The 23,189-nt window shown below is 36.6% G+C and overlaps 1 protein-coding gene across 4 annotated transcripts; it reads right to left on the reverse strand.

Moving 5' to 3' along the window:
* Positions 1–26: 26 nt before the first annotated feature.
* Positions 27–22,366, reverse strand: LOC112559525 (nucleosome assembly protein 1-like 1). Of its 4 annotated transcripts, XM_025230847.1 has the most exons (19): positions 22,265–22,366; positions 21,611–21,640; positions 20,097–20,146; positions 19,391–19,441; positions 18,965–19,045; positions 14,956–15,085; positions 14,533–14,674; positions 14,235–14,333; positions 13,312–13,375; positions 13,009–13,079; positions 12,460–12,528; positions 12,096–12,235; positions 11,204–11,349; positions 10,031–10,059; positions 9,344–9,460; positions 8,209–8,235; positions 7,917–7,967; positions 6,916–6,935; positions 27–2,199 (listed from the first exon to the last, which is right to left on the reverse strand). In XM_025230847.1, the coding sequence occupies exons 2-18, from the start codon at positions 21,625–21,627 to the stop codon at positions 6,924–6,926; spliced, it is 1,296 nt and encodes a 431-aa protein (XP_025086632.1). In that variant the 5' UTR covers positions 21,628–21,640; positions 22,265–22,366; the 3' UTR covers positions 27–2,199; positions 6,916–6,923. The 4 variants fall into 4 exon arrangements, with proteins under 4 accessions (XP_025086632.1, XP_025086630.1, XP_025086629.1 ...); XM_025230845.1 differs by lacking the exon at positions 6,916–6,935 and having other exon boundaries at positions 14,241–14,333; positions 22,265–22,362; XM_025230844.1 differs by lacking the exon at positions 6,916–6,935 and having other exon boundaries at positions 22,265–22,362.
* Positions 22,367–23,189: the final 823 nt, after the last annotated feature.

Genomic DNA, 23,189 nt, shown 5'->3' on the forward strand with positions numbered 1-23,189 from the left:
GCATAACAAACAACAAACTGTTGGTCTGCTTGCTTTTAGCGGTAACTCGCCCACATTTATTTTGCGTCAGCCAATTAAAAATATAACTTGTTTTTTCTCATTTTATTTTACTCTGATAAACTTGAGTGGTGCTGAAGTGAACAAAATGTGAATGTTTGCAAGGTGGAGATTAATATTCTTGTCTAGCAGTCCAGACTATGTACACAAAGCATACAGGTCTGACAATGAGACATTTTGCATCTGTTTGAAGGCGATTTGATCAACAAAACAGCAAACACAACAACAGCATTCAAACGTTTAGTAGTCATGAGCCTGCTTTTGTGATAGACATCCCCCTTTCCCCTCCACCCCCAACAATGTACACAGGTATGCCATCATAAGCGACTTTTACAACTTCTTAAGTCGTGCTCAGGTACCTGGGACATCCTTATTTCAAATATTTTAGTTTTTTCTTAAATGCTTCAACACAGCTCCCCTGTCTTCTACAACATGGATCTCTTTGCTTACTGGTTTACAGCAATCAGAAGACTCAATGATACACTAAAGCTATGTTCTTGAAAATTCCATGCTAGATTATGTCAAAATACTATTAGTAATGAGCTATCTTTGAACCAGAAAACCTTATGTAGCACTAATACACCAGTCATTAGAGTGAAGAATTGTTAATGTCAATCGCTTACAAGTTTGACAAGAACTGAACCCTGAGAGATTTTTTAAAAAGTTTTGATGTATGTAAAATTTCCATGATAATCTGTCTGTAAAGTGAATTTGCTTGTTAACCAGGCACACCATGGAACATCTTTTAAGCAGATGTGTCCAACTCCTGAAGAATCACAGCATCCCCCATCACATTAGGCATTCCACACTGTTCTCTATTTCTTCTCTTTGTATGCGAAGAAACAGTTTCGCAAATTTTAAAATAAACAGAAAATGTTTCAATGTACTAGCATTTAAAAGCTGTTTAAAGACAGTGGTTTAAGAAACATGTCAAGAGGGAGATGTACATGGCTGCACACAATATGCATGAATGACAAATTGTGTTTGTAGTGGAGCAGAAATCTTTTGTCACATTTTACTTGTATTTCTCTGTCCATTTGTCATCTTTGTGATCTTGGAAACGACAGAAGGGAATGCAGTTTTATGCATATGTACTTGGCCTTTTCACATACTGAAGGGGGAAAAATACACAGCATGAAGGAAGCAATCCAACAGAATACAACAGCATAAAAGATGCCAACTCAAAGGCTGCTAAGCTGGGCAATAGCTTAAACTAGCAGCACAGTTGCCAGAACAGGACAAGGCCATCCATGTTGAACATGCATAACCACGAGAAGATTGGAAACCTCAAAGAAAGATCATGCATCTAAAATAAAGTGAAAGCATCGCTGACAAGACAGGTGTGTATAAATCTGTAGGATGTTAGATCATCAAGTTCTGGTTAATCATAGAGCATAGCTGAAAATGAAGCAGAAAGGAAACAGCACATTTGTAGCAAGCACAACAAACACACAGAGTCCTGAAAGCTGTCAAGTGTATTCAACTACTGTGGATCAGGCAAAGTAACCATGACATTCGTGCCATACAATAATTAAGTCTTCCTCAATGCTATCATGCACAAAAACGTCTGCTTGCGGTAAGCTATGACACAGTGAGCACGAGTCTGAATCTATATGCAGGAATTGTTTAACATTTAACCACCCTATTCACAACTGCAGAAAAAAGTACAACAAATTTTCACAAAACATCTCAAAACATCAAGAATGAAACAATGGTAGTAATCATAAAAAAAACCCATACTGTAATGGTGAGCAGAATGCAGTGGATGGACAAGTCTCATCAAATCATGATGGGAAAAAAATGAGTCAGATCACAAACAGGAGTTGAGGCATGTTAATCAATTTTGTTGGACAATTGCCTACTAACTGCTGGCTTTGCGCCAAGCAAGCTGGCTTCAAGTACCCATATGCAAGTGTGTGGGTGGAAGAATGGCCAAACATGGAACTGTTGAGAAAGAAGCTGAGGGATTTAAATGGCTGCCCAAAACACCAAGCGAAACTGCACAAAGTCCTTGCATCGTCCTTCAACATGCCTGGCTGGATACTGATTCCCTGGATTGCCTGAATGACCTGTAGTGGTGCATCATCTTGGGGAGGGGTTATGTTCCTACTGCTGCTTGCATTCTGCTGGTTTTTCACCTTCCTGTAAAAATAGAAAATAGCAGTATTATGCAACGTGTTAATACTATATGGCAGAGCTCTTGCAGCAATTTTATTCCACTTAAGGAGCAAAATATACAGGAACTAGTTTTACAAATCCTGCAGTTTCTGATCAACAAAATTTATAGCACTTATGTTTAGATGCATTGTCCACCACGATCATGACAAGCTTGCAAAAAACTGTTTAGTTTTCTGACTGCCAGCTTACAAAAATATGCTTCCAGTGGAATGAAGTGAAACATGCATAGTCATTTATTTCACTGACAAGTTGTCATCACCCAGACACTTATACTCTAAAACTAATAAACAATAACCTCAGATATCCATCACTAATTAAAAAAAATTAACATTCAGTAAAAAAAAAAAAGTTTAGACACATGAATAATTTAGCTGTGATGAGAATCACATCCATGATGTTGGCACAAAAAGACCTGCTTCTGTCACTGCACAACATTAAAACACAAATTTAACTATCCAGTCGGTGGATCTCAGCAGAAAAAGAAAACTGCACGCTGAAACTTAACCCTACAATTTTAAGCATGGCTTAAAAGTATGGAAAACTCAAAATTCTTTTAAAGTCCAAGTACAGCTCTTCTGACACATGACTATTTATCCTAGATACAAATACCCACCTTTTTGCATTTCATCTATTCAAAGTTTTGTGTTCATGTAAACATACTTAACAATTCAAAGTTATAAAAAGCTACTCTTATAATCTATGGGCTTTCAATCAAATAAATATTAACAGATTTAGACTAAATTATGTGCGAAGTGAGGAAACTTAATTTTAATTAAAAGGAATACTTCTCCAGGTAGAATAAATGTTACTGATAATACACAAGAAAATAAAAAATGAATGTTAAATGTAGCATATGAGATGGCACAACTGGACATAAAGAAATGGTGCACACAGAAATGATAACCAATGAACTCTTAAGTGCAAAATGATCTAGTGGTGCTCAAATGAACCTTAGCACAAACAACCAGCACAACGCCCCATGCTGCTGGCCAGTGGACACTTCACAATCATGCTACTGAAATACTAAACAGTGTGCGAAGAGCCCCAGTATACTAATGCAAAGGAAAATCCTGCATGCTGAACAACCAACCATGCTGGACACTGTTAAGATGTTAGCCTACCAACACCACAGAACTGCAGTGGCCACTGTAAAAATACTGGAAATCCAAAACATACTGCCTAAACTTTTGGGAGCAAAGGAACTTATTGTTGACCACTGGACGATGTGACAGATTCTCAAGGTCTGCCGATCCAAGAAATAATGCCCCACTGACACAGCACATTTCTAAGCAAATGCCAGCCTGGCAAGTTACTTGATTAACATGCTTTTTCGATATAAGCATCATTTTTGCCTTGTTTTTGATGCCAATGATCTTGTAGTGGTTGTCATAACACACATGGTTACAATCTAAAGCAATGCAAATTATGTTAAAACAGGTTTGTCGTAATTCATGGCGGTGATTGTCATGATAATAAAACACCCTGTAAGAACAGTAGTGGTCACTGCAGTTCTGGTCATCTTCAATATCACCTGTCAGCATGTACAGATCACAAACAACTGTACACGATCTTTCATTGCATGTACTGAATCAATCGACAATTCAACTTAACCTCCCTAGCCCAATTGTTGTGCATATAAAATACGCAGTTCTACATATTATGCACTGTTCAGGCAAAACATACCATTCTGCTAACAAGATAAACATCAAAGGCTAAGATTAATATTACTTGTAAATAGTATCAAAAACTTCTTTCCCTTATGTGCAGAAAAAACACAAAGTGCTTTAAAGTGATTGTAATAGCAAATGGTTAAAAAAATTTCAATTAGTTCATCAAATATCGCCCAAAAAAAAAAAATTCTAGATCACCTGCTCACAAACAGCTGGCCTCCAGCGCTGAAATTAGATACTGCAAAAATGGATCTATAATTTTATGCATATGACAGAGGTAAAAGATCAGTTTAAGATGGTTTAATTTGTTCTTTACACAAAATCTGGACCAGACTATCCCACACAGTTTTTTGAGGGAGATATAGTGTAACTCTCATAAAAGTGAACTTGCACTGCCTTAATTCACTCACATCTTTTCCCTTGTGCAGAAGTGAATACCTTGACATGCACAGCTTTTGTTTCGCAGACTGTAGTGGGAACTGGATAGTGTCACAAAACACACCACAGAGTGCAAAATAAATTAGGGAAGAAACTGTTAACATTGTCAAGGATTATTTTAAATAATTACTTCTTTTGAAGAGCTAAATTGGGCAACCAATTAGGGTATTTCATCATTTATTTGGTGCATGCACAGTACACATTTGTGATTAAAGCAGAAGCAGGAGTTCAGTCTGTTAGTCCTTCAGTTGACTTCACTGAGACTTAGGAATGCACAGAAATAGGTAAAATATCACTGTAATGCTATAAAATGTCGCAGAGGTTAATTTAAAAAAAAAAAACCCCAACTATATCTGCTTTATGGATAGAAACTGCACAAAACCTTGAAAGATGAACACTGTTGTTGAAAGCATTACAAAGAGAAAACTTTGTGTTTACAGCAAACTAAACAGCATATTCATTTTGCATCAGAATTTAAGATACATGACCAGCGTTTAATTAGCTATGCCTCAATATTACATCATGGATATTAAAGTTAGTGAAAGAATAAAAGCATCTTGAAAAAGATCAGAACAGCCGCTTAGAGTTTTAAGACGGAACATCTTTGCCAGGCTTGGGAGGATAAAAGTGTAAAAAGTGCATGTTGCAGCATCAGGCATTGATTAAAAAATAATTTGGAGGGAGCATAATAAATGTGAAAAGTAACTCTGTTGGAACATATGCTTTAATAAACTCCATAAAACCATCACACGATAATTTTTTTTAATTACAAAATGAATCTTAGCATAAACACAGAAATGTGCAGAGTGATGTTTGCCTACTGTATTTAAATGTCACCGACAGGATTGTCAAATCAAAAATATATATCGCAACAAATAAATACTTTTGTAACAGTTGTTTATGACCAGTTCCCTACACACAGGGGAAACAATTTTCCTAACATTAGAGGTCTATCCATGTATCATTTTTAAGTCCATAGAATATTTTGTGCAAATGCAAATCCACTAATAATTGTTTAAAACTAGTTATTTTATAAAAGCCCTTACAATTATTAAATTGGGCTTATAAATATGCTGTTCATACATAAGTCACTGTACATCTAGAGCTCACAAATAAATATGGTTTTATTCTCTCAAACCACTCCTATCCGGTTTCCCTCACTTGGGAAGAAAGGTGTTGCCTACAGTTGCAGCTAACAGAGGTTCTCTCCCCCCGCACACATTGAGCCAGGCACAGGCAGACCACACTGGGCTTTTTTATGAATTAAGTGGGCTAAGTCACACTTCACTTTCAGCGTTTCATTTTGTTTCTGCATGTAAGCTTACTACTTTGGCAAAAGCATTGAACTGTGAAAGTGATCCACATCGTCAGACTAAGAATTCAGCTTTTTCAAATCGCCTTTTATTCACATCAATAAAACTGAAATCCAGTGTCTCGTAGATGACACCCCTAGTGAAAGAGTGCATATATACTTGCTTCCCTTTTCCGGTTTGCACACAGCTAAGAAAATCGCTAAATGCTGTTTAAGAGCTGATCTACAAACATCCCTCGTTAGGTATTTTGTTTTTCTTGAAAATCAGCATCATTCATGTGCATTTACCAAAAGTGAATTAAAAAACTACACTTCAAATTACACCAGTTAAATTTTTATATACTAATTTAAATAGCTAATTTCAAATAAGCTTTTATCACCACGGAAATCATCCTAATGTGTACGAATATTAGCCACAATAAGGGAATCAATAGAAATTTTTTTTTTGATGATTTTGAGATGCCAAACTATCAGAAAACACATGGAACATTGCCCTGCATAGACCTGCTTTGCTTACTTCCCTACAAAAGAATTACATCGGAAAAACACTGGATATTGTTTAATTTAAACCAACGGAAGTAACTGGCTTTTCCTTGTAGAAGTAACTGTTGGCTACAGCAAGGTGTTAAAAATATGCAATTGGTGCTGTGGATAACCTGCATAAATGCACTGAATAGGGGCTTTCCATTTGGGACAAATGGTCAATAACTTCTGAGCTTAAGAAAAAAAAAAAGTTCGTTCTTAATCAGATCCCAAAAATAATTCGTTTTACAAAAAGATCGTTTTGGAGGAGTCAGTGGCATAAAGCCCATTCATACACAATGAAGCTGAATGTCTTTTAAAAAAACTTTGCATTTATCCCGCAGCTTAAACATAATGTTCTAAAGCATATTCTATTAAGACACCATTTGTGCATCTCTAATCGAGGCATTTAAAAGACGAAATGTCATTTTGGTTTATTAATCCAATATAAAAATACACCGAGAAGACTTTAACTGCAAAGAGCTGTACCCAGATATGCAAAAGATTGTTTCCTATAGTTTTGTTACTTAAACTTCAACCACATTTTAAAAACAAATAGCAAATATTTAAAAAAAATTGCAAAGTTATGAGTGCAAATGAAAGTTAACCCAAAGCAAAACATTTGACTACAAGGGCCACAAAGCATATACAATGTCCATTTGAAAGCTTTTGCGGCAGCAATACAACAGTCACAACACAGCCATTCCAGGGACAGAGAAACAGTGCAGATAAAATTACCTATTTCATCAAGCCTGTTCCTTTACAAGAAGAAAATAAAAAGCAAAAGGCAGTTAGAAAAAATTGGCACAACAGGAAGTTGGTACAAAATACCGTCTTTATCCGTCTACACTTTCAATCTGCTTTACTACTATAAAGTAGTCTCAACCCTACTGCTTTTAAAAGCTTCACTAAAAAAGTTACTAGATTAAGTCTTACCAACATTATTTTTATGTTCAACTCTTCCCATATACATAGCACCTGCAGATGCGAAGGTTTTCGTAGCTACATCTCAATTGCATCGATTCATCCATATGAATAAGTTAAAAAAAAAGAAACACATCCAGAAGCTCTACAGTTGTAAATAGGCCTACCTTCATATGTGCATGAAAACACACTGCGGCAATTAAAAAAATAAAAAATTTATAAATGGATGTCTTGAAACAGGCATAAAACCCTTCTTGCCTTATTTTTTAAGTTTCAGATGAGTGATTGGGAAGGAAATATGCATAAATACAGAAAGTACTAATCTGCCTTTCAGCATATGGCTGGATCTAAGAAACAAAAAATCTTTTAACATTCTAAAACCTTGAACTAGTAGATGATGCCATAAAGAGGAAAAAAATTACTTTGTCTTTTTGGAGCTGCCTTATGTTGATGCTCAGTTTATCAACACCAACGATAAAGGGTAAACATCAAACTCTGACTCAGTCAAAGTCTTATCTCAGTCAAAATCTTATTTAATTCTGTATCTGCATTCAGTGCTCAAGTAAAATGGGAGAAAATTAGCTAAATCTATAGGGACCAGAAGTTGCTGAATTTGTTGATCAGAAAGTGCAGCCTATCTCTTTTTAAACCAAAAAAATAAAAGCATGATCTTAACTTGCTTTTAAAACTCAACTCTATGCCTCAAATCTTGTCTTATCCACTACCCTTCCATGTCATTCTTGCCCACATGACTCACAAAATATCAAAACAGAACTATGTACATCTCCACATATCAGACATTAATAAGAACTTACTGTGGGCTGGTAGTCTGGATCATTTTCTTCATCGTACTCTCCCTCTTCATCCTAGGTGTAACACAAAAAAAAAAAAAAAAAAAAAAAATCAAATAAAAATAATCGAATCTTGGTATGGCTAGAAAAGAAACCCATCAAATTATGTGAAAAGTGTTACGCAATTGCCGTATTAAACTGTTAACACCAATCCCAAACAGTGTATCAACCCATTGAAATATAGGATGCAAGTTATAAATAAAAGAGATAATCCAAATATTGCACAGCTCTAAAGATTAAAAAGCATCAAGCTTACCTCTTCTTCATTCTCTTCATCATCATACTGCAATGATAAATAAAATTACATATACACATGTTTAAATGGTTGCTAAGATTAGAATTGTATGTATTAAATTAATTCATTGATGTCACCTTTTCAGACAAGATGTCTCTATTAGTCTTTACATTTTGGCTTTTTTCAAAAATAACTATACGTCACAAAACTATCATTTTAATTAGGTTTCTATACCACATTCTTGCAGCTCTATGCTCCACTTGGGGTGATTGGGAACAAGAAAAAGAAGAAGATATATCACATTTAGCAGAAATGAACCGTTTTACCTTTAGGAAGTGGGATTTTCTTTCTTTTTAAAGAAAAATCATTTTAGCAAACATGAAAATGCCTTTCAGATTCCTATTTCGGAAGTAGAGCCACAGTGAAAACTTTGTATATAAACACAAGTTCCTATTATTAATACACACTTTTTTTTAGTCCATATCTCACGTATATTGTCCAGAATCAAGAAAATCACAAAATACACACTAATACGGCTGATTTTGCTGACAAAACCAAACAACAACAAAAAAAAACAACAAACAAAAAAAAAAAAAAAAACAACAACAAAGGCATATTCTATCGCGTTTTGCTCATTATACCACCAAGAACTTTAATTTGAAAAAGACCAGATGTCCTGTCGTACAACTCAAAGGAAGTAACTTGTAGATAAATGATTTGGCTTTAAAATGAGCTACTGTTTGTTTCTGTGCCATTAACCGTTCATGAATTGAAAAAAATAAAAGCACCAAACGTGTCTGATGCGACTTTACCAGCAAGGCGACCCACCAGCTACGGCTTGCTGGTGTGACCACAATGAATTAAGAGATGCACAAAGTTTCTCAATTTGTAATCTTTTACCTCTTGACTCTGTATTCTGTTGTTACTTTTGACTCTGTACTCTATTGTTTCTTTTAGAATAAATTTACACTTAAATATCATTAAACTGTAAACTAGCACTGCATGCACCTCTCATCTAAAACCTGTGCACAGCAGAATCGACAACACAGAAGACTGGGCACTTTTTATTACGGATTTGCTCTGTCCAACAAATACCTTCTTCTAGCATCCCCAAAACTTTCTACACCAAAGATTTCTGATATTTCTAAACCATTACCTCATCATTTTCTAAAGCCTCCCCAGTGAAGTAAAGAACAGCTCTGGGCACTATTCTTTCACGAATGAAGTGGCCTATTTCAAAGTCTGCTGCTAATAATGCCTCCAAGTCTTCATCCTGAAACAAAAATGTCTTTCTCAAATACTGAAAGCAGAGCCATTTAAATATTAAAATCTCTTTTAAGAAATCTCTTATATAATCAAGCATGCAATTCTGCTCATTCCTCGGTCTTTATTCATGCACTTCGTTTACCAAGTTATGTTTGCAATGGCATCATCAGTCTGCGGATGCTTATGTTTATTGCATGGTAAACTGTCGATTTGTTATGAAGTGCATCAAATTCAAATACCATTGGAATATGCACTTTCCAAATTAACCGATACAATTAAAAAAGTTGTTAAAATTTTAAAGCTGACATCAGTAATTACATTAAGCAATATCTAATTCTGAACTGGGTAAGATCTTTCCCTACAAAACTATTAATTTGTAGAAATAATGCATAAAACATTCTTGCAAAAAAAAAAATAATCTTAAGTTCTGGCATTTATATAGCACCATTACCTATGATAACTAAAAGCCTAAGATGCAAAGCCTTCACTAGGTTACAAGGATAAGAGCAGCTTGTTACAATGAATGCTAAAGAAACCAAATCGACAACAAGAAGGCAACAACCAAATGTTTGCTTACCATATCATCCTCATTCTCACCCTCGGGCACTGTAACAGATCCAACACAACATTAGCATTTAGTCAACTATTTACTCAGCCACCAATCTACAAATCCTAACTTAAAACATGAAATCTAAACTTAGTTATAACTTATCTACATGTACTCATACTGGATAGGAGATGTCTTAAAGTCTTTGGAATCTTACCTCAGATACATCTGTGTGTAAAATCTCAAAAACCTCAAGACTGATTTCTGAAATTGTCTTAAACAAGCCACCCGTGTTAAATGCTACTCAGCTTTTTGAGTTAACAAGCATAAATGGGAATGAAGACCTACATCATTCTAACAGCAGGTTACAAGAAAACAAAACTAGCATAAAAATGCAAGTATTACAAGGACTGGCTAATAATTTAAGACGACAGCAGGTGAAATTTGTTTTTTAGCTATTGCTGCTCTTAGGTAAACATTAGACCAAGAAACCTATGCATTTTTTGGAAAGAAGAAAGCTTGAGCTCTGCAATAAAAGTAATGAAAATTAGCTTTCCAGGCAAAGCCATGATCATGGCTCATCTTGCTCTAAGAGTTAACCAGAAGAAATAAACCACTGCTTTTGAACATGCTGATGCCACATGGACAGTTACTGCTATATTAAATCGAGCTCAGAGCTTTCCAAACTTTTACTTCACAGGAACTAAAATTTACCCAACAGAATTCACAAAAATCCTAAACAATACCATTTAGAAACCTTCTAAACAAAACCACCCACGTTCTTAATTCCTGCAGTACAACTAAAATGTCATACTGCCCCCTGGCATCCCCCCTTCCCCCGTGTGCATGTAAAGGGATGAAAAAATGAAAATAAGTTTGTGAATTCAATGGACACAAGAGAAATTATGGGTCACTGCTGTTTAGACAAAGTACTACCAAAGCATTGGATATGACCAACTGGTGTAGTTCAGCTGAACATTACAACAGCAATCAACCCCACCCTTTAACTTATAAGGCAAAGTCATAAATCATTTTGCAATTGCTCTTGCAAGCAGATGTCAAGGGTTTGTCATGAATGGAGAAATGCAAAAGATTTTTTGCAACCCCTCTCCCTAAAAGACAAATCTCATCCTATAACACAATATTTCTGGTTTTATTGTAAATTGTATCAAACAAAGACATGCTCTTACTGATAATGCATACCTGTCGGTGGGTTAAAGAAATTGAAGAAGGAGTCATTCTGTACTGTCTTTGTGACAGTGCGGGTTGTGCCTCGGCCTTTATGCTTCTGCTTCTTCTTCACAACTTTGACTGTCACGTTCTTTCCTTTGTTCCATGTAATTGGACAGCTGAACGCACATGCAAGTCCCAAAAGACATCAGCAGCGTGTCATGACAAAAGGCAACCATGCACACAGTAATCATAGAAAGGGCAAGAGGAAACAGCCAACGAAGTCACATTATACACTGCTTTGGTATGCGCAGACCAAAGTACCACAAAGCACAGACTTCTACAAAAAGCTGACAAGCAGCTACTAGACCTACCCCTCCATGTTTAGGCATTCTCTTAGCCCCTTTTTACCAATGCACCCAAATATGCTAAGCTAACTGGGAAAATTCCCAAGAAATGTTTCCTAATAACCATCCAAGTCTAAAATTCCTGACACATGCCAAGCTAAATTTCCTAGTCAAACTCAAGGGAAGCGGCAAGGCCAAAAGTAGGGGCTAAATGCTATTGATTCTTGACTAGTCTTCAAAACCGTTGTCAAAAAGCTGCCATGATAAATATCAGTCTCATCAGACCATCATTCTCTGATGTGCTTAACTTTAAGCACATCAGATCTTTAAATGCAGGATGTCAGTGTTTTGATGGCTATAACGTAAGTCAAAGAATCACTTAGCAAGAAAAAGGACCCTGTGGACGAACCTAAACTTGTATTTTTTATGCATCTAAAAGTAGACTTTTCTTCTAAATTCTGCATCCTCCACTGCTGACTCGAGTTCCTTGAATGTTTTAAAGTCCATATTTGTGTTAAGATACTGTCAAAATTAAGCAGAAAGTGACACAGCTCACTTAAATATCAGCCTTTGCTTACCCTTGACATTTGATGATTTCCGGTCCCTCATAAGAGAAGGGATCAGCAGGATCTTGTTCAAAGCGCATTGTGTATTGTTTGGTCAGCACAGTCTCTTGAAAATACTCATTTGTTTCAAAATGAAACTCTAAGATAAAGCCCTGGAGATAAAAATAAACATTTACCTTTATTTCCTCTATCAAGAAATAAAAACAACTGCAAACAGCATTATTTTCAACCAACAAAATTTTTTGAACTGGTCTTGTAAAAGGAAAAATGGACTGTGAATGAAAACTGGTCTTTACCACGCCTCTTAATAAGTTGAATTAAAAACTCAAAGCATCCTGCCAGCACTATTTTCTTGCATGTGCATTTCAAAACTTACCAGAGGTTCAGATTCTGTGAACCTGACTTTGATGTCGCGCAGATGCTGAAGAATAGGTTCATCATGCTCCTGAAAGCATATTGTTGCACAGCCACCCATCATACACACGCGCACACACATCCAGTTCTCATGAAATTCCGGCTATGCTATTATGTAACTTTCAAAAACACAACAAAACAAAAAATAAAAAAATAAAAAATGATGCTGAATCTTTGTGACGTAAAGAGGATGCATGCGCTTAGGCACTGCTGGTGTAAAAGATTGCCTTTGTCCAACCTCAGATTATGATTGCAATTCACCTCAACTGATACTGCAGCTAATCATCACACTAGGTTTCTATCATGAAACTGACAGTTCAGTGCATTAGTCATTTATCATTGCAATGTTTCCAAAAGATATGGAAAATGGAAAACTACTGTGTTCAAAATTAAATGTCCGTTGACACAAGAAGAGATGTAACTAAAATATAAACAGAAGAAGCAAATAAGACTAGTTTCAGCAAGTAATTTGCTTGTGGTGTTGGAGGTTGGGTGCTTGTGCATTGCATACCTGTACCATTTCAGCCAGCATGTCCACATTCTTGAAAATTGTTAACCAGAAACCTGGTACTCCCTTCACATCTGCAAAAGGATTGCCATAAATTGTTTTCGAATGACCAATGTCCCCAACAGTCCCACTTGAAGCATTTTTTGTGCAATTATTGATCATCAGGACAGAGTTACACTAGAACTGGACTAAGACTATTCCAACAATGTGCTTTGTAACACTGGCAACGTTAGAGGCACGTCTTTATTTTGCTCTTGTCCCGTCTACATCTTACTGACATCATGAAATGTTCTTTAAATTTCTTACCTTCATCTTTCTTCTTGTCTTCATCTGACTTTTCTGTTAAAGCTGTCTTTTCTTTAAGTTCATCCTGACAACAACAAAGCAATCAAATTCAAAAGTAAATTAAGCACATCAGGGGAAATAACCAGCATAGCTCAGATAGAAATTCTGTAGATGCCATCAGCCCACTGTTTATGTTTCGTTTAGTCCTTGTTACTCCTCGAGGAGCATAGGGCCACAACAACACCTCACCAGCAGACCCAGTTCTGGGCACCCCTCCCCTCAGTTGGGCCCATGTGGTTCTCAGCCCGCTGTAGTTTTCTTTAATCATCAACTTTAAAACATTCATTTTTCATATCTTTGGTCTTAACAGTGACAGCATCATGCTATACTCGATCAGACAGCCATTACATTTAAGTGCTAATAAAGTACATTTTCATCTACAAATTTTAAATAATAATTAACCAACTAGAGGCAAACAAGGATTAGAAGTGACAGGGAAAAAAAATATCATAAGAGATGGACATTATCACATAAAGTGACAGTAATGACATGGGATAGATAGAATTCCATGGTAGGCAGAGTAAAGCAGCATGCCTACTGGGCAAATGCATCACAAGCTCAAACAGATAAGCTGGGGCATGGCCATAAACTAAGTGAGAGTGCAGTGATCTTGAATTTGATGCAGAGTAGATTGTGGTACAGCTAGCCTTTCGCTTAGGTAATAAAATGTAAGCTGCACTACTTTAGATGTCGTGGACCAGGTAGCTAGGGATATCAATAAATATAGAGCTGCAGCAACCAAATGTGGATAACACAAACACAGGTGCCTGATGTGCCTAATGCAGCTGAGCCTACACAGTACAAAAAGATGGGTTTACAACAAAGGGCTACAATGGAACTCTACATGGGCACAAAAGAAAAAAAGGAAAAGAAAATGTCCTTACACTTACAGCCAGCTTGTTCTCCTCCTCCTTCTCATCATCTGATGGCCAGTCACACTCTTCCTCTGTTGGCTCTACTGTACCAGTCACAATATCACGCCTCTGAAAGAGGTGATTAGTACCAAGCTTACATCTCTTGGCTCTAATTGTATTTCATCAAGCCACAGAATACTCTAAATCAATTTTGACTTCAGTGTCCTTATAAATATACAGCCAAGTCTTGTTGCACGTAACTTTAGCTTGTGTGAATCAAAATAATAAGTGTGAAGAAGATCAATAACACAGAAGCATTCTGACTCACCTTGTCAAACAGGGATGCATACTGAGCGGCATACTTGCACTCCAATGCATGCACCTCACGGTAAAACTCAGACTCCAGCTTGATGCCTTCATTTTGAAGTTTTTTCATGGCTTTAAGTCGTCGTTTAACCACTTTGGGCAGACTACACAAACCAGCACAATCAAAAACTGTTGACCACCAAATATTACTTTGAATAGAATCAGCACATTTTGCAGAAAGTTAACTTTTTTGTGCGATACAACTTAGCTATAAGGTGTTATAAAATTGGACCTAAAATGAAAGATTTCTTTTGGTTATCAATCATAAATTAAAACTGATGGACATGGACCAATGGAAAAGTTGCAAACTTTTGAACTATCTAAAGGGGGACCAACAAAAACAACAATTAGTTGTTCACTGTCAGAACACTGATGTAAAATTTACCTCTGGATGTAACCTGAAGGAGTCCCCACAATGGAGCCCAACTTGTCTTGCAGTGCAGCAAGAACTTGTGGATTCTTCATAAGTTGATGGGCTATCTTGGTGGACTCCCCACTTGTGTCTCCAGTTTGTTCTGTAAAGTGGTGTTTTTTAAATTGAATCAAAATTTACTGTGGTGAAAGCAGTCTGCTATGAGGAAAATTTTTTTACATGCATTTTTGCTCCTATAGCAATGTAACCAAAAAACTGTGAAATATGCATGAAATAATAAAGGTGGAGAAGTCACAAACAGCATGCATTTATCTTTTTATAAGCAAAATGTCATACTTAAAGTATCTTACAGGGTTCCCAGGGATCAGGGATGGTGCCAAGTAAGGACCTTATAAGGAACTTGTAAGGACCTTTCATGCATTCGTAAGGACCTAAGTGACTGTCATCAATGCTTAAGTTTTTCTCACGTACGGTCGGAAAAAGGTATTATTTACAAATCTTTGGGTCTTCTCTATGTTCGGAAATGCTGTACATGTATTAATCAAAGAGTTAATTTTGATGCCTATCTGCCATATTTAGATAACTTAAAAGGTCTCCTTAGCACGCTGATAACATACTCAGTTAATGTTCTAAGTTTTCTAGAACTCTAAGTAATAATAAATGCAAAACCTGAAAGCCATTCTTTAGTGTAATACAAAAGTCAGTTCATGTCTCTCTCTCACACAGACACTCAAAAGGGTAGGGGGATTGGTGTTTTATGCCGTGCCAGCAACCAAGGCTACATCACGGCAAGGCAGCCAGCCCTGTAAACAGATGCCACGTTCAGAGAAAAGAACAGCGTGCCCGAAATGAGAGCTGAAGCCAGGACAGCCAACCTTCACTGTATTAGTGACAGGCGCTAACCGTTGCACCACCGGACCGCCTCTCACTCAAAAGGGGAGAAAAAAAAAATAGAGCTATGCACAGCACTAGAAGATCAAGGCTCTGGTTCAAGAAAGTTTCTAAAGACCTTTTGAAAGAAGAGTGTTTTTTGCAAATACGGAGGGGCAACTAGTGTAGTACAGATGTGTAGACCAACCTTTTTTTTTTAAATTAAGGTGACTACAAGGAATGCAAAGGCTTGGAGTTTATCTCGTGACTGATCAGGGATGTACTTCATAAGCTCGTTACAGCTTTGACTCGGTCAAAATCCTGGCGTCATGAGTACTTCCAGAATACTTATAGCATAATAGCTTATTATATTTATGTCACTCTCACAAACTAGCTGTACATTTATTGAATGATAACCTTTTTTATTTACAAATTCATTTTCGTGCTCAGATGGTTCCTAAATTTTTACATGGGTGTCATTTACGCACCCAAACGCGTTTGGAAATCCAGTGACTGTAAAATTATGATTTCTGCTTGTTTGCACATCGCTGGCTTGGTATTTTACCTAGCCTTCGAAACATGGTGAATTGTTCGAGAAACTTTCAACTTATATATGTGTATTGATCATATCTCCTACAACTATTTGAAAACATCCCGAATAAAAGGAATCAAAACATTACTCCGAAGGCTTGATTTCGCCATATTTTGTTGCAGTTCACTATAACGTTTAAGATCCATTGTGAAAAGGGATATAACTTTCATCTACCAAAAACAAGTTTCACATCATCGTCCTATGGTTCTTCTCCAAAAAATATAAACGAAAACCGAGTGGCTCATAAGTTAGTCACTTGCTAGTCTTTAGCTACCCCTACCTGGACTAAAGTTACTCCCGAGCTGCGGACTAAAATTTGCTTAGTTGGGAGCAATGCAACGGTCTAAGTCGGGTGCTATTACCTTGCTATGTCCCGACTAAGGCCTTACGCCCGAGCAGTGCAACCGGCTCCTGTCGAAGAATGAAAAGAGTGTGATCCTGATGCTAAACCAAAGATGGAATGAGTTGAAACTGTCAAGCATAGCAGTCCATTTTTTTTTCTTCTTCTTCTTCAAAGCACGTTCACCCATTGACCAAAGATTCAAGGATATTCTGCAGGCAGCGAATCGCGCAAAATGTTTATCTTTAGAGTCTTTCATCAACCATATATTTTTCTTCCTTTAGCCAGTTCTCCTGAAAAGAACACTACCCCGGCATTTTCTGAATCGTCAAGAAGACTATCTCGCGAAACGTAAGTTCTCGTCGTGAACGAGACTTAGCAGTCGTTTGATTGAAATAGCGGTGAGGCGAAGAATCGTCTGTATTTTGCGCCAAAGTCGACTCCAAAAATAAATTTGTGGATTTAAAAGAGGCATGAAAAATACATCTGTGGTAATATTTTATCGATATAAGGACTTGTAAGGGTCACAGAGAAAATGTAAGGACCTATGTGAGGAATTGTAAGGACCGCATGGCAAATATAAGGACCTATAAGGCCTTATGGCGAAAATTCTCTACGCAAGGACTTGTAAGGACCTGTAAGGACCCTGCGAACCCTGATCTTTACTCTTTGGCTGCTTCTAACCAAATATTGGATTGGAAACGCCTGTGCGTTAACGTTCTATTTTTAAAAGAGAAACAAGAGTGATGGCTAAAAGGCAGATATGTGATTCCCCCTATTTATAGCACTGGCTCTGACACCACGCTTGGTTTGATTGGCGTTTTATTGGGCTGGAAATAGAGTGATCCCCCTCTAGGGTTTTCCAACCGCACAGAATCAATGTGAACCGTACGCATTCTGGGATTATCGTGTGGTCAAGGAACACGCTACAGGAAGCCGTAGCAAGATCACTAACAGTAATTTGGATGATCTATAATCAGCAGATTCCCTGGATCAGGAATGAGATGGCAGGGAAAGTGATCACGTGTTACTGGAGATGAAGATTCTGATTCTTATCATTCTGACAATGACAGTCATTTTGATTTTGATCGGACACAATAAGAAAAATGTGAAGAAAGTTCCAACCACAGCAGTGAGACACACAGAGTTATTCCACAATTGCTGGAAGTATCCAGAAGTGGGAAACAAACTGCAGCAGACAGGAGCACAGTCAAAGAGGGTCGAGCAGCAGGTGGCAGAAGGGGGCGTGACAGGACATTATTCGATAAGACTCAGAAAGACTTCTCAAATGTGCGCGATATTGAGAAACGGGGAATGAAAACATCTGCAAGATGCAGCAATGTCAGCTGTGTGGTACTCTGCTTTGGAATTTATCACAGCAAGCTTGCCTACTGGAAATAGAAAATTTTAAAGCATGGTACAGTGCACAGGCCTGGCAAGGGCATTCAGAGAAGAATGTGGAGTACAAGTTTTTGTGTATGAATGCCGAGTTTGTTTATGACATGACAGTGCTTGTGACTTGCGTGAATGAACTACATGAACTGTTGGGATGAACCTACCACAGGTTTCTTATGGCGGGTAACATGTGTTAATGAAGACAGGTACATATTGGTGAGAAACAAGTTGAGGTTTTAACCAGTAAACCCTGAACTTTATCTAGGCTGTTTTTTTCACTTTCTGAATGAAATCCACAAAAGTTATTGAGTTTTAAAGTCAAGAATTACAAGAGTACTTGATTGCGTGTGACACTGTTTGCGCATTTAATTGATTTTTCTATTAAAAAATACATTTGCATAAAATAAGAATCTAAAGAATCTTATTTTTTGGTTTTTATTGGTCTCATTAGAAGAATCACTTCTCTCTATGAATTGCATGGGTTTTATATGCTTGGCATGCATCTACAACACTCCAGATTTTTTTTAAATGACCGAAAAATAATCAAAATTCCCTGGCACATGCACACGTTTCTCATTAAGCGTCAGGCAGTTAAAGGGTTAACTCATTGGAGATGGGGCCATAGCCGGCTTCGTCAAATCGCTTCCTCTTGCTTATTACGAGGCCATCGCATAGGATGGATGCTATGGTGTCATAGTACAATTTGCAACCCTGTGCGTAAATGAACGAATACATAAGGGAGAAAACACAGGAACCCTTAGGACTTGTTCCTCCAACGATTACTTCCCTTTAAAGGGTGAAAAGTTCAACCAATCGGGTGTTACCTCGTGTAAATTCCACTTTTATTTTTTGTTTACTTGAGCGCCTTATTCGTTGGAGGTCACTCGATTTGACGTGGATTTGTACTCAAAGAACAGAAAATGAGAAGAAAACAGTAAGTAATATTTTAATTCTAATGTATATTCTAATAAAGTATTATCTTGTTTGGTACTTTATGCTTGTATATATTATGTAAAGAAAAATTGTTTCTTAATTTCTTACTTTTGTGACCTTCCGCGCGGTTGAGAAATTTCTGCCCCATACAGTTACTATCTTTGATGTGAGCTTACTATAAGAAATCAGAACCTATAATTCTTGAAGTTAACACCACGCAAATGTTTATAAAATGCTCTTTTAAATGGAGTATCATATATATTTGTTTTTTGTAGTTTACCAGATATAATTTTTTTTTAAAACCTTTGAAAATTTACTTCGCAGGTTGAAGGGGGTCCGAAGTGAAGCATCGTCGAGCGGCTTTGTACCTTCGTAGCATACCGATAATAATATTATTAAATGCATCAATCTGATTTTTTGTTGTTGACAAGAACAATGTTTATTCATTTCAAGTTTATATGCGGTTATCAAAGTGTGATTCCTGGAAGTGTAACTTGTGCTAGCATGATATATCCTGTGCAACCCTGTTTGAAAATGTTTTTAAAATTCAATTACACCAACCTAATTTGCTTTGGATTACCTAATAAGTGACTGTTCATGCAGGATTCAGATGTAAACAGTTTTGTTTCACACTGTTTGATCTTATATTATTAGTTTAATTTTTTCTATCTTACAGTTATTTTTTTTATTATTTTTTGAAATTGGTGAATTTCCATGCAAACGAGTGAATGTGACTCGTTGAAAGCCTTGCGTCTCCATTGAGTTAATGTCAATTCTTTGACATACATGGCTTTACTTTATAACATACTCCTGCTTTTCAACTGCTTAAAAATTGAATATACAAAGACAGCGGATCTTTGTCTTAAAAAACAATGACTTTACTATATCTACTTGTTCAGCAGTTAAATTTGATATGGTGCAAACCATCAACATCATTTTCACTAGCATAGTTTGCTAGATTCCTTTGCTTAACCACAACTTTTTTTAATGAAGCAATTTTCTAATAAAAGAAACTTTTTTTACCATCCCCATCTTCTGCTTCTTCTACGTCCTTGTCCACGTCTGGGGTTTTGCTGAAAAAAAAAAAAAAATTATTGATCAAATTAAAAGCCATCCAGGATCAATTATACTGTATGCTTGTATTATCTGGATCAGATGTAGGGACAAGATGAGTGGCAGGTTAGAAACTTTACAAATGTGGAAATAATTTTAAAGAACAAATGCATGTTAGCTACTTTACTGTAAAATGACAGGCACGTCTTGTTGAAAATTTCTTATCAGGCCACCTATACCTGCAGATCAAGTCTGTTCTTTGCTTTTTCTGTGTGATTTTTAAATGCTACTGTCCGAATGAATATAGATACTATGTAAGCCCAAACCATAATTGTATTAAAGTCTATTTGGTGGAGCAGATATGAATGGTATTGTTGTGCTTCTATATAAAGCTGCATCTAATTGCCCTCTTATCACACTAGGAATGGTACTTTTGTCATTAGTTGTCTTTACAAATGACTAGTCACACTATCACAAGTTCTGCCTGGACCAATATGCAGCACAAGAGATCAAAAGTGAAATACTTTCACTTGTCTGTCATGGTACCTATAATCCTTTTTGGAACTCAGAATATTTTCAACATTTTGATTTGGGAAATTACTTTTTAAATATGTTTAAAACATTCTATACTGACATTCATTTTGCAAAGAAGTTTTCAAGGAGCCCAGCATAATATATAAAGAAATCCTGAGATTAGACGGCTGAACAGCTGCAAACTGACGCCAAGCCCTAGTTTCCTGTTCTTGCATTATCAAAGATTGTCTTGTCTTAGTCAAACCAAAACTACACATCAAATGCACAAGAAAAAGTATGTTTTCTCCACCACACCAAATATATATGTGGACAGTCATTTACAATAATACAGTCACAGATGTCTTCGTTGCACAGTTAAGATACTCTGCCAAGTCATGGTCTCTCCCTTAAATCTTAGTTTTACCTTGGACAGAACCACATTGTTAAGCTCTGCAAACGTACCTTTCATACCAAATTTTTTTAAAAGGGGAAAAACAATAAACTTTTTAAATAAAGGCCTACATTTTTAGTTCAAGGTATAGTTGGAAGTCTGTATGCTTCTCATTTTTAAGCAGTCTGAACTCTTATTTCTACTTTTAAAAACTAAACATACTTTAGTTGGATTTTTTTTCATGTTCTGTGGGATTTTTAAAAAATCTTAAACATACCCTCCATAATTACCCATGCTAATAGCAAATTTCAGCAAAACTTTCCAACATGCGATCAGTACTAAGTTCTTGAAACCAGCTTATTTTTATATTTCAAAATCTTGATATTTATCTAGATATAAACAAAGCAGACGTATGTAGCACATTCATAAAATTTGATTTTAATGGGAAAAAACTATGCATGTGATAGTACATACTGTAGAAACTGAACGAAAAATTCAAGTTTTGGAGATAAGTAAATATACTTCGTCTGCATTTTTTAAAGCGGAATTCAGCATGGTGACACCTTATATAAATACATACGTTTCTGGTTCAGCCATCTTCCTTCAGATCCTGGAAACATACAGGAAAGCAACAAGTCTATGAAAAATCTGCTCACTGCAACTACGTTAAAAGGGATGTTAAGACCGGTTGGCAAAATATTACCTTCTCTTTAACATGTTTTTCTTTTACATGTGATGATAAAGCATATCATTGATTTCCTTGGAAAAAAATTAAAAATCAATCTTATCTGATTTGTGTGTGTGTAGGAAGGGAGTGGGGGGGGGAGGAAACTGCTTGGTGAGATGCTGCTCAGAACATCACTTGTTTTGGACCTTTCAAACACGCGTTCTAAACTTTCGCTCTATTATAATGCGGTTACCATTAATTGTACATATGGATACGTGTCTACATACTGTTTATAATGTTACAATATATGACTGCGAAAACATAGAACTAATATCTGGAATATGCGATATTCTTAACATTCTTCCGACCTTTGTCACGCAAAATGGCTGGGAGATCGAAGAAAAATTGTTTTTGGGGGACAATCTTAAATAAAAGAGACATTTAGATGTTATTTTATCACAAAAACTTTTGACTATAATGATATATGTACAAGTAAGGATTACAGAATTGTTGCTGAAAGGTATTGCAGTCAAGCGAGCAAATTTAACCTAGTCCACATGTGCTTACCGTCTTTTCGCAGAGCACGAGGAATATGGTGGCAAAGAAATCGGCATGAACTGTTCTGTAAAACTCCTTTTCGTTGGTCCGACCAACTTAAGTAAAGGTAACAACCAATGAAACAAAGCGTTTCATGCCGTCTTCTTTGCAATGCAGGCAACAGTGTTTGGCGCCAACGCTGGTGACACAGCCAAATTATCAACATGAAAACAATGTATTAAAATAATTGACCCTGGAAGTGAGTTGGCTTCAAACATTACTCTAGCAGCAAATTATTTACTCTTTCTTATTGACAGACCTAGAGTTTTTCATCCAATCTCAGGAGTAACAAGGGAGGAAACAACGTCGTATGTAGCAGTAGCGTCCCATTGTTTATTAGCGCTCACCTCCAAACACACAATACCTGGCGAAGCCCTTTAATGTTGGAAGTTCATGATTAGAGAGCAGACTCTAATTGTTCAAAATATGCTATTAAAATAGCTCGAGAAAAAAAAATCAGTATATGATTGATATACAGATTTGAATCATAATCATTAGAAGGACAACGGTAATGTTCACATGAACGATCAATATAATTTTGAATCGATCTGTACATGCAGTGAATCTATATAATGAGTTAATTCTGAATGAATCGAACGACCGTTATGAGCTATTATAGTTGATCATGCATACTTATTACTATGGACTCATAAAAGATGTATGCTGCAGAAACCTGTGGGAAAATCCATACCCGTGAGTCCAATGCCGACAGCGCAGATATTATAGTCAGGGCCGGTTCTACCATTAGGCGAACTGTAGAAAGAACGGCGACTTCTATTCATGCAACTGACACCACTTTTGTGCACCTGTTTCACAACCCACCCTAACATCCACCCAGTTTCATTACTGCTCATAGTGCTGTCGAAGATGACGCCACTTATTTGGTTGTAGGGTG

Source organism: Pomacea canaliculata, linkage group LG3, assembly GCF_003073045.1.
Source record: "Pomacea canaliculata isolate SZHN2017 linkage group LG3, ASM307304v1, whole genome shotgun sequence".
NCBI lineage: Eukaryota > Metazoa > Mollusca > Gastropoda > Architaenioglossa > Ampullariidae > Pomacea > Pomacea canaliculata.

Bases quoted from the DNA above. Each gene is read 5' to 3' on its own strand.
- LOC112559525 (XM_025230844.1), bottom strand. The intron at 12,236-12,459 runs GTAAGTTTTGAA...TTTTATCTCCAG, and splicing joins TCACAGAATCTGAACCTCTG to GGCTTTATCTTAGAGTTTCA. The intron at 8,236-9,343 runs GTAATGGTTTAG...TTATCATTGCAG, and splicing joins AGGCTTTAGAAAATGATGAG to TATGATGATGAAGAGAATGA.